General features: G+C 38.3%; 1 protein-coding gene across 1 annotated transcript in view; it reads right to left on the reverse strand.

Moving 5' to 3' along the window:
- The window catches only part of SAMD3 (sterile alpha motif domain containing 3), a 69,938-nt gene that overhangs the window by 21,731 nt on the left and 29,519 nt on the right, over positions 1-18,688 (reverse strand). The window contains exons 2-6 of the mRNA XM_071549070.1: positions 14,546-14,651; positions 13,646-13,835; positions 9,917-10,027; positions 545-730; positions 159-243 (exon numbers count right to left, since the gene is read on the reverse strand). Coding sequence (XP_071405171.1) covers positions 159-243; positions 545-730; positions 9,917-10,027; positions 13,646-13,835; positions 14,546-14,624 — 651 coding nt within the window. The 5' untranslated portion in view covers positions 14,625-14,651. The remainder of the gene's footprint in view (positions 1-158; positions 244-544; positions 731-9,916; positions 10,028-13,645; positions 13,836-14,545; positions 14,652-18,688) is intronic.

Consider the following 18,688-nt stretch of genomic DNA (forward strand, 5'->3'; position numbering starts at 1 on the left):
TCTTTAATTAATATAATGAAATGAGAATGTGATTTGCCTAACACAGCCAAGGGAAGCTTTCAGCTCTGAATAAAGCCAGTATATAAGAATATGATTTCCTCTGAACTAGATTATTTCCTTGTGATTGACTGTGTGGAAAAAAACCGCACAATACTTACAAAGCCATTCCCACCTTCATCAAGGAACGGGTATGCCTGCAGCAGAGCATTGACAACAATGTTATACTGCTGACTGTTCGGATACCTGTGCAAACAAGATGGAGATGTAAAGGAAACAGTTGGTACTTTAGACAATATTAAACACTAGAGTCTATACTGATCTACGTTAAACTGTCTATTTCTCAGGCAATTGATTCCCCTCCAAAGAATGAAGGGCACAGCTTTAAAGCTTGCAGGAAATCTTCCTATTGTCTTCAACAGATTTCAGGCCCTTAGCCTCCTCTACTTAAGCAAGTACATTAAAGAGAATGGCTTCATATCCATTTGAAATTACTTCTGCAGCCCATAGGTAATAGCACCAAATAAATCTAATAGTGTTTACTCACAGAGATCCTTCTAGGTATTTTGTCATATCTGCTTGTAGAAATTCAATAATCCTTATTCTCATACTATGATCAGGGCATTTTTTTTCTGCTAATATGCACTTGACATCATAAGGAAAGTCTGGCAGAGAGTAAGAACTTGTCCACTGCAACATGTTATATCTTGCAAAAAATGATTTCAGATTTTTTCTGTAAAAGAAAATATTATATCATCACTATCTATGGAAATGCAGGCAGAATGGGAAGAAAAATACAAGGAAAAACTCAACACACAGGAAAGTTATAGCTATAGAAATTTAAGGCTTTCTGTCCTTGTTTCTGCATAAAGAATACCTACTAAAGCAGCAATCAATACATATGGACTTAAACTAGATGTCAAATGTGAAATGCTATAACCAGCAGACACCAAAAGGTGGTTTCTAACTGAAAGCAGAAGGCAGAGTAGAGCTCACTGGGGACTCATAACTTCATCTGTCTTAATTTCTAATGTGTTTCCTAGAAGTTCTGCTAGCTTATGAGAGTAAGACAAACAGCTTAATTGAATAGAATTCTGTAAGTGACATTAGGTAAGACTGTCCTCCCAAAGGGGAAGGCAATGAAGGGATGAGGGTAGTTGTCATCGGCACAAGTCTGGAAACTAAGCAGATGCAGCTCCTGCCACAAGAACATCATGACCATTATTTACAGATGCCACACTCCAGCTGGAGTGAGCCTGTGGCAGTTTGCCACCACTGGCTACCCAAACCCTAATTCTGAAGGAACACAGGGAAAAGTAGAGCTAAACTGGGCTTGAAATCAATCAAAAGCCACCTAAAAGATGGAGTGGTTCTCACAGCCCTGGACCACTTCCTAGTCATAGTAGTCCAGACCCAATAAAGAAATTTCAAATGATTGGTTCCAAAGACAACTAGAAAGTTCTGTTATGGATGTGGTATCGCTGCAGTTTATGTTTGCTAAAATTTAAATTATAGAGAGTAATCTGAAAACAACTAGCAGATTTTTAAAGTAATTTCTAAAATAAAATGCTATCATTATAGATGAAACCTGTAGATGCTTACATGGTATAAATATACAGATATAGGTATCTATATTAATCATCTTCAGTCTCTTCTTTTACATTGAGGAGATATAAACACCACTGAAGTATGACAGAACACCCAGAAGACATCTAAATCAGACCAGATGACCCTCCTCACCTATTTCGTTCCACTAATTATGAAGAAAATTAAGATAGCTACTACAGCTGTTGAGATACATCCATTATAGAATTCAAGTTAGGAATTCCCCACTTGAGGGATGCAAATGAAAGCTCCCACACAAAGACTTGTGGTTGGGTGAGGTGTGCTCCAGTGTCCTTTCCAAACTCCACTACATTGAGTCTATGAAAGATACACAGGGAAATGCTGTTAGACTTCAGACTGGTCTCTATGGTAGCCTATAAACAAGAGCTAGGTATGCACGTAAGACTTGTGAAGAGTTCTAGCAAGGTCTTAATTGGGAGGTTTTGCTATCCAGTCTTTTTCAGATAGAGGTGTGAAAAAAAAGAAATAACCAACTCCATGTTAGCCCATACCTTTAGGTTGGCTAAATCAAGTGCAATACCAATGGATGACTATTTGAAATACCTTAGTTTACACCACTTTGAAAGACAATTGTATACCTGGACAGCAGCTCATCTGGGGCCCTATAGCCAGTTAGAGCCTCAACACCTTCTTGAGTAGATTAGCCTACAACTCTTTGCTGACCTGGTTATGCTGCCACACCATCTTAGCATCTTTTAACATAGCTTGCAGGCTATCAAAAACTCTACAGCCACGATATAACTGTACCAACCCCAGCACTACCACAAATGGCAATGCAGTGCTGAGAAAAAAAAATAATTTGGATACTGTCATCTGATCCTAACAGTAGTAGCAATACTTCCAGCACTACCATTTCCTCATGCAAAAGAGGTACAAAATGGTCAGGACTGCTGTCTTTCTAAGCTCACCAGATTTCATGGAACACAAATGGTTGACAGTAAATGCAAAGTGCAGTGAACTTCTGTTAGTACTTTGCAGTCTGGAAAGAAGGAAAAGTTGTTCAAGAATTCACAACACATCCATTTAGACACATTCATGTCCTTTTTTGGTGATTAATGCACACATGGGAAAATAAAACCCATTTGGAAACCCCTCCTATGCAAATAAAGCACAGATGTTCAATGTAGCATCAGTGAGCAGCTCTGCAGGCTGTAAGTTTGCATCCTGTATCTTCACCAGTTTTCCTGATGAAAGTGGCATAGCAGACTGCAAGGTACTACATACTATTTTCAATATGCTATCATTTAAACTACTCAAAAATGGACAGAAGTTTAAAACTTACAGTATGTTGTATCTTAGCAGCACTGAAATTTCTTTTGTTGATAATGCCAGTGAAGTTGAAAAGCAGCTTCAAAAAGTGGCAAAGTTTAGCAGGTACAATCGGGCAAACTGAACTTTACTCAGTTACTTGGGAAAATAAAATTTTCTAGCAGTTGGGATGCCTAATAGCCAGGGAAGGATGGTAATTCTCCCCTTCACTGGTCCTTTCACTCTTGCCACCACAACAAAAGTACTCCAAATTTCATTTATCCTTCAAATGAAACCCAAAAATTCCTCCGGTCTCCACAGTGCACAAGATTAAATATTTTACTAGTTTCTACTGGACTCATTATTGCTTGGGCAGTCATGTTAAACATGTGCTGTAATATTTTGCAATGAAATACAAGCTTGTTTGAAAAGAGACACAACTCCACATAAACTTTATCCTCAGAAATGCATACATGCAAACTTGTTTAATTAAAAGAATAGTTCAGTTCAGCTGTAACGCTGTTCTCCACAACCAAGGAAGGCCTTGGCTATATTCATAAATCCCAACACACATATGGTTTCAGATTTAGGTACAAAAACACATAGCCTGCTTCTAGCCATCCCTCTCTGGTCTTCTAGCTAACCTGAGACAGAAATTAGATCAAAAATCTCAAAATGCAAGTTACTACATCTGTTTTTGTCTCTCAGTTCTTGAGACTTGATTCTACAGCTAAATAAATCTGATAGCTATCTCCATAAAAGGTGCAGTCCTCCTCTTTCTCCACTGTCACTTGTCTGACTTACACCCCTTTCTTACTGGTACTGGGAAGCCTCTAATCCTGCAACAAGTTACAAGGAGCTACAGTGACAAAATTCTTAAATTTTCTTTTTGGTTTACTTTTCTCACAGTTTAAGTCCCCCAAATGGCTTTCCATGAGGTGAGAAAAATAACAGTTCAGATGAAGCAATCTGGTCTCTTTATGCTTAGCTGCAATATGGAACTGCATCCTGAGAAGGATCGCCTCAGCAAGGAAACAGCTAGTCACAGAGCTTTTGACCACTCAGCTTTTGTAAATGAGTGCTTTACAGCATTAAGTCACAATCCTGTTTTACACAGCTATTTCTTTCTTTGTCTCCATTGTCAGCATGTTTACTGAGACATGAAGCTGTAAAATAGCACAATTTTGGGAGGAGCCATATGTCTTCTTTAGATGGAAAACCCCCTACAACAAACCGACCGACCAACCAACCAAAAAAGCAATCACCAAAAACCCTAATAACAACACCCAAATCCCCATCTATTTGAATTATATAACCTCTGGAATTCATAATCCCATGGAATACCTTGTTTTACTGCCAAAAGGGAAAGAGTTATACACTTGCAGTGTCACTCAGACCATTCCTTGAAGGTTTTAGACTTCACAGAAAAGTGGTGACTAAACACAGCATCATGCTCTCCAAGTTCCTTGTCTTGTGCAACATGACACTGAGCTACCTGAATTAGCTGTAACAAGTCAATAGAGCCAACCTTGGCATCGCTACAGAGAGCTCAATCAAGATAGATGTGCAAAGCATCGTAGAGTCCTAGAAACAAGATCAAATACTAGATCATAATAAGACTTTGTTATTTTAAAGCTTCTTGAGTATACTGGTAAGAAGGATCAGTTTTCTGCACCTATTTAGTCCATTCAGGAAAAAATGTGATTTAAAGGCCAACTAAGCACATACATAAACAGGTTATGTGCCACAAGCTTTTCTTGTTGCTTGCTGAAGCCCATGAGCCTATGGCACCCATTGCTACGTCTTGTACCAGCTCAGATCCCAGCTAGTCAGAGGACATGGCAGTCAAGCAGAAATCTGCTGACATCAATGGGTTCATGTTTTCAGTACATGCACATAAAACTCAGAACGTGGGTGACGTCTCAAGAGATTCCAATTTTCACTGATGAAGGTCTAACCTTTCACATGTCTACATCACACATCAATCAGCAAGAGACTCCAGTCTGAAGATTTGGAGGCTAGAAAAAAGTTCATCTCTACCAAGCCAAAGAAGAAACAAAGGAATAAACATGGAACTGGTAGATGTGAAGCAAAGGAAAAATCTGCAGCTGTAGAATATGTTCCATTTACCTAACACAACGCTTTCAACTTTATGACAACATTTAAGGTTGTAAAGGCCATTTCCATCAAAAGGAAGAAATTATGACAGAAGATAAAATATCAAAAGAATTTTTTCCCTTTCTATATCTGGATGAAAAAGGGCTCTCTTTTTTTATTCAGTTATGAATTTTGTGCCTGAAAAATCCTCATGCCATTCTCTTCAGGTGCTTCACTGTCACCTCCAACTCTTGAACACAAACACAGAGTCTCATGGTTATTCCCTAAAGCCTGGGATTTGTAGTCTGCCTAATGCTTGATGATGTCTTTTATTTTTCAGTTCCTACTAAACATAAGGGCAGGTATCCTTTAGATTGAACAAGAAGTTACTTGCAGCAGTGTTAACTTTAGCAAGGCTAGGATGTGGGAGCTGACCGACACTGAAGCTGCCCATTTCCCAGAGCAGTCCAACTTCAGCTTTGCCTGCAGTACCCTTGCTACAGAAAATCATCATAGAAATCATGCATTCAGTATGAGCACAAAGTTACAGATGAAGTGAATCCACTTCCAAAAAAGTTTGAGAAATGTAGACACAACCTTCTTTGAGAAGGAGTCCAGATTTTTTGATAGTTCCCCATTCTGAGGAGCTGCATCACATAAGGGAAGGCTCTGCACTTCTACCTATTGCAAGGGCAGCAGCTGCAGGTGACAGATAGGGGAAGGAAAAACACTTCTTGGGGAATCTGACTGACAGATTTGCCAGCTAAGTCAGGCCATTTAAAAAAAACCCAAAAACTAACTAGCATTCACATAAATCAAAAATGTAAATGTAAAGAATCTCCCCCAAACCTTACACAAGCCAAACCAAACCCCACAGATACAACAGCTTTTGTGAAAATGATTGAAGTGAACTTATCAGAAATAAGAACAATTAAATATTTTTCTGTTATGAAACATCGTTTCCCAGGAGAATCTACTATTGAAACAATAAATAGCTTTAAAAGTATTGAGACAAATTAATAGAAGAAAGATTCAATCAATCACTGTTAAAATTAATGGGCTACATGCAATTTATGATTTTGGAATCCCCAAAGGCATAATCAAACAAAGCATCTGATGTCTGTACTTCTGAACCAAATAGACAGGCAGTACTTCTTTTCTCCTATTATTGACCATTATCAAAGACTTAATGTGTTTTTATGGCTGCTTCCCATGTCCTCAATAGCTAACTGAAAAAAAGGATCATCACATATACTAGAAATAATTCTGATGATATCAAAACTGAGGTCTTTGCATAGAAACTAAGACACTCTTAAGCTATACATAAAAAAGCACAGTTCTGCTGAGTTTCCATTGTAGGACTGTAGCAACATATGTGTGTATATGCATGCATATAAAAGTAATATTTGTTCTCCTGTGTAAATGGAGCAAAATCATCTAAAGTGGTTGACTAAGTGATCTTTTTTCAGGCTAGCTGTTCTTTCTCTCTTTTCCTTTTAAAATTTTCTTTTCTTCTTTTTAAAGCACAAGTGTGTTTCTAATAAAACACATCAAACAGACCAACAATACGCATGTATGGATAATGGGAAAGCAAAGGAAGGAGCTCCATAAAGATCTTTAGCAGAATGACAAATCAAAACTAAAAGACACTTCAGATGCAGCTACCCAGCAGTCAGGGCAGTTGTCTGTAGCTGACTGAAATAGCTGCAAGGCTGCCCTAGTTAAGGAGATTTTCTCCACTGAAGAAACCAATGACCTGTGCAGGCCCATCACAGACATCTTGGAGATGGATGCCAAATTTCTTTTCAGATCAGTCTTCCAATACACTATCCTTGATATCAACTCAAATTTGTATCAGCACCAGCACCAATATTCTGTCAATGCTCTCAATAGCTTCATTAGTACTTGAGCACTTAGCAGGCCCATGGTTAGCTGAGCACTGAACACATTTCCAAATTCACAGCAAATAGGGAAGTTCAAACCTGTCAAGGCTGGCTGGAAAATCTGTTATCCTGCTTGCGCTCTAAACAAATTGCTCCAAGGCATTCAGACAGTGACTCTGCTACAGAGCACTCAAGAGCTACAGAACACATTTTTATGGAAGAAATAAATGTACAAATAAACATGTATCAGGCCATCACTCAAAGGGAAACAGCTGGACCATCATATTGGAAGCAGTGAAAAAGGGATACAGTAGAGATGTCATTTGCTAAGCAAACATATTGAGAAAAGGCAGACAGAACATATAAACCAACCAATAAAATGTTGGGTTTTTTCCCAGAAGTATCAGGTATTTACAAGAAGTGAAAGCCTCTGTCTTAGCAACAAGATAAACACGAGGCTTCCAGAAGCCATAAAACTTCTAGTACCCCAATACAGAAAAGCAGGAATATGGGAAATGTATTTATTGAATTGTCCTCTGTAGCTGTCTTACTATCTTCACAGACAAGCACTGTTTCAACATTAGTCTTCTTGGTAGATTAACAGAAAGACTGTCTGTTTTCAGTTCTGTCATTGCTAGCAAGAAGTTATTTCACAGGAGTGGTCTGCAAACCTCACATATCACCTACATAGTTATATGTATGCACAATTTCAATACAAGAAAAACAAAATTAAACAATTGCTTCATCCACTTTCTCTTTAATTTTATGTTTAAAAAATCTTCTTTGATATTTGGTAACACTTGGTAATACAGAAGAGTGTATTTCACACAGTTGTTAGGACTACCTACACAGGAAACAGAGAAACTTTGAGCCAATTTATCAGTGTTAATAATCCATAAAAGCACTCATGAATTTACTTCAAGCAAAACCATGCAGTTATTGAAGCTACAGTTCCATAGATCTTTTGGGAAAACAGAAAAAAACAAAAACCAAACCACAAACTACTCAACACCACATACAAATAATGGAAAAAAAACACACAAAAAACCCCAACCCACAAATTGTAAGTTCTTTTTCAGTTTGGATGAAATGAATGATACTATAATCCCGGCCAAATAACAATAATTTAAACTGTACATTGAAACTGCACATTGAAACCCCAACAAATCAAGCTAACCCCTGGCTGAGCATTAACTGCTCTGCAGAGGGTGATGTGGAAGCACCTACAAAGGAACAGTGGAAGTCATCCTTGTTCTTAGCTGCTCTTCCAAATCTGGTCTGGCTGATGAGAAATGGCTACCTACCCTCCTTAACAGTTGAGGGTGTTTTATTTGCAGAACCACCTTCCTGTAATACTACAGCTTTCCCTTCCCTGTTAGTTAAGATACTAGGGGAGAGAAACAAATGACAACCTGCTTATAGCTGGCATAATCCCCTCGAGCATATAAAACATTGCAATTTTCCCTTTGTTGTTGAAAATGCAGTAAGTGAATACTGCAGGGAAAGGAAAAGAAAATACTAAAAAAAAAATCAAAGCTAAGCTCTATCATATCATGTTTTTCAGCATAGGTCGAGATATAGACACATCAAAACAACATCACTCACCTCTAAAAATAGTATTTAGCTTTGGATGAACCTAGTGCATCAGTTTAACTCCATCCTCAGTTAAAACAGCTGTTTCTAAGGAAGACATCGCCCAGCTTTTATCTGACCTTTAAAGATAAGCCCTCATCAAATTTACTCCGGTCTTCAAGACTACAAATCACCAGTTCCACTGAATTCTAGGATGTCTCCTGCGTTGCTGAGAAGGGGCACTTCATTTGGAGCATCAGATTTCCCCCCTTTTCTTCTCTGCCTCGAGTTGAAGTTGCACTGCCCTTTTGCAATCCCTTCTTCTTAACAGACAATTATAGGCCTTTGAAAGCTCCATAATGACAACATTTGCTAGTACATTTCTTAAAACCAGTCTATTCCTGATTGCTCTGATTCACACAATCCATTTAAAACTCTTTATACAGCACAAGGCAAATTAGTCATAATTAATTAAAAATAAGCATCCTTTGGAAGCACAGGCTAAACCCCATCATTGCAAGACCATATTAGTGGTTTATTCTGAGGGTTTAAGTGATTCAGGTTTGTTTCTTCAATAACAATGCTGACAGAATCTTTGGGTTTGGAGTTTTTGGTTTGTTCTTTTAAAGAACAGAAGTAGCAGGACTTTATTTTAAATGCATTAACTATGTGATTCACTAACTCCTTCCTCTGTTTGCAGACATGCTTATCACTAACTCCCTGTTACTTTTTTAAGTGATAAAATAGAAATTTTTGCAGGAAGACCTCCCTTGTCTCAGAATTCTGAAGCCATCAGTCACAGCTATGGAGGAGAATGGTAGGGGGAGAAGCCACAGCAGGTGTAAATAAAGTAGGATAAAAATAAACAGACAAAGTTCTGCAAACAAGAATATAATTGGCTTGAAAGAGGAACAGGTCTCTCTCCCAACACTAACTGCTGTCTCAAAGAAGAAAAGCATGGGTAGGAGTAAAAACAGAAAATCAACCAGAAAGAAAAAGCGCTACACCTTGTCTTGCCTCCGGTTTCTAAGGGAGGCTCATTCTGATACCTAAGAAAAATGAGCATGCAAATGCACTCAGCATGCCTATCCTCCCAAGTGCTATATAAGGTGCCTCAAACACACATTTTTTTAATAGCCTTACTCCATTCTGTAATGACTAATTTGTCAGACTGCTGTTAAAAACACATCTGTAAAAAACAAGTTTTAAAAATTAGATAAAGAGAAACCTGCAACTTGCCGTCTGCATGGGGCAACATGACACAGTGAGCAAGGACTGAGGATAGAGGGCAGAAAACACATCATCAGGCTATTTCATTCAGCCAAATCCTAACAAATTTCTGTTCCTGCTGTTTTCTAAATAAATCTGGATATAGCTAAACCAGACCTCCAATAATTAAGATCACTTTTTATAAAGTACAAACGAAACAAAGAGAAGTATTTACATAATTTTCAAAAGACAAGGAAAATTTAATGAATACATTATAAACTCACTTCTGCTTTAGCACTCTGTAATCAATTTGTCCTTTTTCATTTTCAGTTGAGCACAGATATTTTTTCTGCTCCAGATGACCAGAAGAATTTAACATCTGCCTGTCAGTAGCCCTGAAAGAAAAAAAAAACAAACTTCACTCTCAGGTCTTGTGCAGCTTACAGAAAAGAGGAACTTTAGGGTTCTAAAATACCAGTGGAAGAAACAGAAAAGGAGAAAAATTAACATATTGAATAGTCATGATTTTATGCTGGTGTCTCTTAATCAGTCTCTCAGTTCACTTATCAAATTGACAAATTAAAAGGAAAAATGTATATACCACTGCCTGGGGATATTCTAATTGTTACACAGTTACAAAACCCAAGAAAATCAACCTGCTCAGAGTTACAGGATAACTGCCATCTTCATAGCCTGGCATCTGCTAATCTCTGGGAATAAGGAACTATTATACCATGCAAGGGGTGGGTTGAAAGAGCTATTTACACAGTATTGCAAGGCAGTATCTATTTAACTAGAACCTTGAAAAGTTGTTTTTTCTAGAGGTTAAGTCCATAGCTTTAAGTAAGATTTGCATTACTCCACCCATTCTAGAAGATCTCTGAATGCCACCTGGTCTCACAGTCCACTTTTCTTGGTTAATTGCTTTAATTCCAGCTCATCACTAACACCAAAACCTCCAGATACCCACTTTGCTATGTGTCAGTCCAAACAACTGTTTCTGTTTAACCTTTGTGTCCACTTCTCTACCTCCTCATATTCCAGTTATTTCTTCTTTTGTTGGTAGAAGCCAACATCAACAGTTTCACCCTGTACTGGGGGAAAGGCAGAGCTTATATAGGGGATACTATTATGCTGCCAAGAATTCATGCCAGTCATCAACCACTTCTTTTTTCAGCTAATCTCTTCAGAACATCCAAACTCCAAAGATGCTTTAGAAACTGTTCTAGCCTCAGCTGCATTCAACACATGAAAGGCTGTTATTGGAAGTGATGTTAATGTTTGTCAAATTTATAAGGGCAGTTTCCCCTTTCCATGAATGAGTATTTTTCAGCTATGCAGTTAAAGCAAACAAACAAAAAACCCACTAGTAAATTCTCTTTGTGGCTCCTGAAAACAATCAATTGCAAAATTGGAAAGCATCTTAACATTTACCTGGTGCCATCTATGTGTGAACTCATACACACAGTTTCTACTGCATGGCTGAGAACATTTCCACCTTACCAGTGACAGACACAAGATGCTATTTCCATGTTCTAATACAAACTGCTGGAGATACAAGTCACATTCTGTGTCCTTTCACAAATCTATTACTTCCACACAGCAAGTGTTCACCTATTGTACTCAAAACTCCATGTCCAACTGTTGCCTAAAAGAACTGGATCTGGGGTTCCGGAGGCTCCTTACTTTATCATCACACCACTTTTCCCTCATTGAAGCTTCTCCAAGGTTCCTGGGTCTGACTGAGAAATAATTCTACAAAACAGAAAAGGTAGTTGGTTTTCATCTGGGCTCAAGCACCACAGGAGAATGGCTAGGAACATGCAAAGTCAGTTTTCACCATTGTTCCCTGTCACTGTGGAACTGCACACTCAGCTATGGGTGCCACTAACTGCAAACCCTGGTGTGGTGACTTTACTCACTGCAATTCAGCCTAACGTAACAGAGCGATGGAGGAAATGTGAGTTCACTTCACATATATTGTGGAACTATGAATTTTGAATTTGTTCAAAACAGTGCCTCATTAACTTTAGTAAATAGTCCTTGAATTAGATCTGAAGAAATTCTTACAGTATTTTGTTCAAGACGTACCAAACAGACAAGGTATTTTTAAAATACATCACTAAGACAAGCCCTGCAGAGTTAAGAAAACAGAGTTGCAACTACCTGCTTATAAATGTACAACTTTTAGTTTTATGACAAAATACTCCACTTACTATAGGAGCTCTTCCATCATTTTATACCCCAAACTGCACAGAATATATTGATTTTTTACTCATCCTAAAATACGTGACTGAATGTATCTTGAACATGCTTGGGCTTTATTCTGTCATTCTTGGTGACATAGAAAATGTTTCAGAAACAGCAGCTTATTTACTCAACTTCCCTGTAAATAGAAGGATACCAGCATCTTATTTCCCAGGAAGAATAGGTAGGAAAATATTTTAATATAAATTATATTCATTAACATTTGGTGTTTTAAGCACTTAATTTTTTTTAAGTCTGCAGAACTGCACTGCAAAGCTGTGCCCTCATACTACTTTGTATGTGAGGCAGCAAGGCCTTACCTGCAGGAGTTGAGAAGCACATAGGAAACAGTCACATCTGAAACACAGCCTAGTCAAATATCCCTGACAGAGGATGAAAGCTAAATATCCAAAGCAGCATTCAAATTGTCCTAAGCATAAGTTTTATTCTGAATGACGCTGATGAAGTCATGGGGTATCTACCATACTTCAGATGAAGTACAGAACCTAAACACAGTAGCCTTTTTCACAGCAGACACCTACTCTACCTCCAGAGGAGCTTCCTATAAATCAAGTAAGGCAGGACACTGGTGCAGAGAACCAACACAGGCTGTGATTGCATACATCAGGTCTATGACAAATGGTACATGCGGTGACAGCATTGTCATTTTTCTGCAATCCCCTTCCCTCCAGTGGTGCAGGACCATTTAGCTAAAATAGCTTTATAAACCCTTTCACAAGGACAAGAGGATGTATCTACAGTTCAGTTCTGCCCATGACTGCAAGTTGTTTGGAAATAACCCAGTCATCACTATTTATCCTGCTTTTGTTTGCACTGTGGAATCACATCAGAGTGCACAACCTGAGCTCCTTTCGGATGAAGGCAAAGGCTACAGAGAATGTCTACAGTTCAAATCCTACTGGGTCACTACTGTGATTAATGCAGTTTAAGTGCTAGAGTCCTACCCTTTGAAAAAGAGCATTTTGCATCCATGACAAGCCATTCTTTACTGCGAGGGTTCTTGGATTTAGAAGGGACCATTAAGAGATCAGAGTATCTCTTCTGAGACAAGACATTCAGAAAAAAGTAATCCTGCAGGACTTAAACAGAGCAAAATGAAGGGAAGTGATGGGGGAACTAAATCAACCAACCACCTCATCCAACCCTCCTCAACCCAAATCCACAAACTCTGCCCCTCCCCCACCTCCAAAAACCCCAAACAAAGAAAACCTGCTCAACCAAGAGCCAGAACACAATCATTGAAGACAATCCCCCTGGAATCTTCTAAAATTTTATCAAGTTGCATGCCGTGAGATAATTAAATGCTTGTATCTAGATCAAATTCTGAATTTTCTTTGAGAAACTGAATTTCAATATACCTATGACACAAATACTGTCTCTGGCTAGCCCATTATTTTACTCCAAGACTGGCAAGCATTTAAAGGCAAGTTCTTCAAAAGCTTAGTATTGTAAATAGTGAAAATTTTAGCTATATTGACAGTTTGTTACTGCTTCGTCCAAGTGAAAACCACGTCCTAAAATTGGCTATGATGAAAAGTTTATTAATGACATTGTTCAGGAATGTTGATGCCCTGTATAAAACCACATGGTAATGATCTATTTTTGCATTTCACATGTTGCTACAGCTACTTAAAATTTAAAAAACCAATTACAGCTGAAGAGTTAGTAAATGTCAGTTTTAAAATGCCACAAAAAGAACACAGCTATAACCAGACTGGTATCTTCTGTGCCACATACAAACTCACCCACTGATTACTTCTGGAAATTTTTGAAAAGCTGATTCAGAACAGTATGTAAGGGAATCCGGCCCACTTTTTTGTTGTTGGTATTTTCTAATCAGGTCCATCAGCACTGCCTGGTGCCCAATCTTTTTCACCAGCTGTTGCACCATACGATCATTAAGTGCCAGAAGAGCTGCTCCACTTACTTCTTCTTCTGCAGATTGAAGCGGATAAAAGAATTACTTTAAAATAACTTCACAGTTACATTCTATATGCCTAAACACATGATGGAAGACAGGTCAAAGGTAAAGATGCTTGCTACTGCCAGCAGTCATCATCAGCTGCTACTGTCCTTTACCAAGCAGTGCCAAGAGTCCTAATCACAGGCCAGATACCTTCCCCCGACAAATACAGAGCTAGAGACATGACTATTTTAATGCTTTAAATCAGGCCTTGCTTAAACCACAAGAGATAGTCGCTCGTTAATGAAGGAAAGCAACCTTTTCAAGAGAACATAGAACAAATAGTCTGTTCATGTAACAGTTCCTTGTGCATTCTTTTGTAGAGTGTTTATATACTCAGACATAAAATATTTACACACTACAGTTGCATTATTTCAAAAGATTTATACAACATTAAATAGGCCCTGTCCAGACTTTCAAACTGCCAGTTCTGATTTGAGGTGTCTCTGTTTATACACAGGCTTAATCTCATCCCCTAGCATTTCCCAGAGACTTCATAATTAATCTGTACACTTAGGTTGATTTATCAGATCTATGTCAGTTCTCACCCTAATAAATTTCTATAAAAGTCTGAAGTTAGCATATACATTCATGCCCCTGAAAAAGGTGGACAGCGTCAATTAAAAGCATAGCAAGAAATACTAAACAACACCACCTCCCTTCAAACAACAAAAACGCTTACCACGGAACTTAGGAACTAGTTCTCCTAAATTTCTCTGTTTCAACCAGTTGCAGACTTGCTCAACCGACCAATCTTCCATCTTCAGCTGTTGCAATGCTAAGTTTCCCTGTGAAATGAAAACAGAGGATTATTTTTATGCTGAACTCCAAAGTGAACTCCAACATTTCACAGGAAAAAAATGCACTTAGCAAATAATGATACATCTACATGCTCTGAATAAAAATAGTGCAAAATAATCCAACTAATGTCTGTTATAAGTGGCAGCTTCCTCGGATCCCTTTCCTCACCTCCTCTCCTTTCCCTCTGCTCTGAGACAGCCTCATTCCCTATAAAACAAGACCGCTCCAGTACCATTAACACCCAGATTTACACACAGAGAAAAAAAAAAGGTGTGAAATTCACCATCACCATCAGGTTCATCAGGAAATGGCTGACATTTTACAGAAGGAAAAAAAAGCAAACCACTCCATCATCAGATAAGAGTCTGTCACATATGTGCTTATGTCAATCTAGCACCTTAACCCTCTCTGAGCCACCCCCCCAGAGCAGGTACCCAGCAAATACTTAACCCTCAATTACCAACAGGTGAAGACAATAAAGATTGAAGGGAGGGGACTGCTCCTCCTCTTACTTGCTAGTTCCGTTCCCCAGACTCTAGTGCTACCTGGGGAGATGTAGCTGGTTCCCTTGGAAGGCAGAGCCCAGGTGCATACACCGATCCTCTGGGCGAATCCGTCCTGCACATCCCCTGTGCCTCCTGTCCGAAGGACTCTCTTGTATGACCAGGCGGGTACTTTGTATACCAAAATCAACAGCAACTTGCCCCGAGGAAGATTACTTATAAAGACACGGCTTGTTCTATGCTGCAGAATTCTCGACAGCAGAAAACTCTGTCCAAAGGGGATTTTGTTATTAACGTGGTTTAGCTTTACTACATAAAGGAGCACCAAGTGTTTCATGACCATGCTTGCAATCCACAGTAAACAACACGGCATTATTCCAGTCAGTTTTCAGACCGGAATATGGGCATCTGGCATCACTGGCCAAACATTTCCTTGCATGTCCTCAGCCTGCAGCAAACTCCAGGTTAACAAGCAGATTTACCCACACAAACCTCATAAGCATCTCTCCTAAAAAAAACCCCCCCACACACACACAAAAACCCCCCACAAAAACAACAACAAACCTTGAATAAAAACAGTTTTATTCTTCAACAGCAGAGACCCTCCAAAATATCTGCACTTCACAGTCTTTAAAGTTCAGCAGCTTAAAGGGGTTAAGTTTAAGAGGAATGCCTTTCTGCACTACTTGACTGGCTTAATTTGATATGACAACAGTAGCCATACAACTCCTCCCCCAGGCTAAGCAGAAAGAACAGGGTGTGAAAAGTCATTATTTGTTGAGAACTCTAGTGTAAATTAAAAATCACACCTTTCTGTCACACTTCTTACTTCCTGGCAAAGAGTAGGGCAGAAGAAACAGTCTCCAAAAACTGGAAAGATAAAACCCGATACAAAGCAGAAAGATACTTCCCTTATCAACCAAGCAGTGTAAAAGGAGAGAGATACATTAAAATGCTGGAAAGGTCACTTCTTCATCCAATAAGAAGTCTACATCCCTGAACAATTCTAAAGCATACAGGCAGACACCAAAACTTCACAGTGTCAAGCTAACTATAGCCATGCCCAACAATATGCACATTTAGTCCTGGGTGGCTAATTCTAAAGCAAAGTTGTCACTTGCACATGGAAATGCAGGCTGTACACTTTATGGGGGGAAGTGATGATAGTTTAGAAACTGTTTTTAAAAAAAACAGATTACATGCACTAAGGGTCATGAAACATAGATACTTTCAGATGCTTCTCATAAATGACTTCACTTACTTGCACACACTACAGATAAAGGAGCCAGAAAAAGAGCACATCAGTCTTCTAGCAGCATTATGGAGACAACAAGAAAGAGTCTTCATTAATGATTCTATTTATTACAGTAGCATCAAAATAGTATCCAGGGTAGGGTTCCCTGTGCTCATTGTGGTGAAACTTGTGAATACTGATATTCTTCAATCAACTCATAAGTCAGAACAACAAAAAAACCAACAGCAGCAACATTTTTAAAGTCAGCAATGTACAGCATAACTTCAAGTCAAATTCAGAGCAGTTCTAAGAGTGTGATCTCTGTTAATAAATACAGCCAATCACTGAGACCTGTTTCTTCTTACACCTAGGGTGAATGTCTGCCGTTAGGACTTAACTAGCCCTGGTTAATGAAATTAAGTAATGAAATTAAATAATGAAATCAATGAAAATTACATTTCCCTAAGATATGACAGGTCAACACTTCTATTTACTGTAAAATCCTTCAAGATCAAAGGATAAAAATCTTGTGTTCTAATCAGATCAACCTGGTAGAGGTATCTATCTATGGTAGAGATTTCTGCTGATGTAGATGGTTATGCAATAGCGAGAGATCGGTTCTTAACCAGCACGCCTATGCAGGCAGATCCATACAGCACATGCAGTGATTTACCCTGCAGCTTATCTTACAAGCACATACAATAAGCTCCCAAAACCTTAAGTTCCAAATTAATATATCTATAATCTTCTAAATGAATAAGCTATATCTCAAAACATTTTAGACATGAAGAGTGAGTTGTTGTATTTAGGTCACCACAGAGTACAAATAACACAGCCTTTGACAGGCTTCTAATTAGTGAGGTCAGAATTATGGTTAATTTTAGCACATTTTAGTACAAGAGTAAGGAATGTGATATGTGCACATCTATACATCATAGCTGTATGTCACATTTTGTACAGGGCCAGGTCTCAAAGCTGCAGGTGTGATGAGTAGGAATTGGGGCATACCCAGTATATAAGCAAAGTATCCCATGTGCATTTTTTATGCTCTGCTAATTTGGTTTTATATTTGTATGCATTGCAGAGACATTATTTTCTTTCCACTTACTACCAACCTATTTTTAAAACAATTAAAAATATGTTCAAGCAACTTATTTGAAGACAAAATATGTTATCTTTGTTCCAATACTGAGTTATAATGAAAAGAATGTCAGCTCTCTGTGAACCTTTTCAATACAATACAGTGAGACTCCAACGCAGCACTTCTGTCACCCTCACCATCCCCTTAAGAAAATGCCAACAAATTATTGCTGACATTTATCAGGCACACACAAGCATGAACTGTTGCACTGAATGCTCACAGAGAGGCATGGAAGAAAGGGAAAAATAGCAATGTATGAGCAAATCTTGAAGTTGACATCAGTTCTCATTTCTATGCTATTATAGAGTAAAACACGTGCAGCTGCAAGATCGGGATACATGCAAATGTGCAGCAAATGTAAGAGAAAACCCGTATCGTCTAGGAGTAAGGCTATATAAGAAGATGTAGTAAGAAAACATGCACAAACATTAGTCAGCTGTAGATAAAGGGATACAACCCAGGCAAGCCTTCTAAATTTTGATCAGAATTAAGGGTTCTGATCCTGCCCATTTATTAAGCTTGTCAAGCAGACAGCCTCCTCTGTTGCAGTAATTGACTCTGAAGAATATTATAAAAAGTCAACTCTTTCCTTAATGCATATGCTTCTGATTAAATATAGCATTTCTAATATTCAAGTTTTTACTATATGAACTTTAAAAGTATTTTCATCTGTATTATCTACAGTGCTACTGCAAAAATGAGCTGTCCCACTTCAACAGCAAGACTCAACACATGTACCAAGTTCTCTCTGTTACAGATGTTCAAGTTATCTGGCAACTTGAAAGGAAGAAAAGAAAGTTACCTTGATTGTGTTTTAAGGTGATTTAATAGTGATGCAGATGAGACTCCATTCTTGCTATCACTGGCAACAGTGCACAAACAATGAAATAATACACTTAGCTGTGAAAGAAAATGTCTTTTTTTTTTTAAGAAAACCTTCTGGAAATGAATCCCTGTAAAATCAAACCCTTTTATATTATCTTCAAGAAAATGGTATCAAATTAAAAATAAAATATTACTGGATAGTGAGACCACAAAAAGAAACATGTAAAGGTTAAAAATTCATGAATCACGAAAATGAAATTTCATATACCACAAAGAAAGCAATCAGACTGAGGATGTTCAGTACAATGTAGAGACTGCTTC

Source organism: Pithys albifrons, chromosome 2, assembly GCF_047495875.1.
Source record: "Pithys albifrons albifrons isolate INPA30051 chromosome 2, PitAlb_v1, whole genome shotgun sequence".
In the NCBI taxonomy this organism is placed as follows: Eukaryota; Metazoa; Chordata; class Aves; order Passeriformes; family Thamnophilidae; genus Pithys; species Pithys albifrons.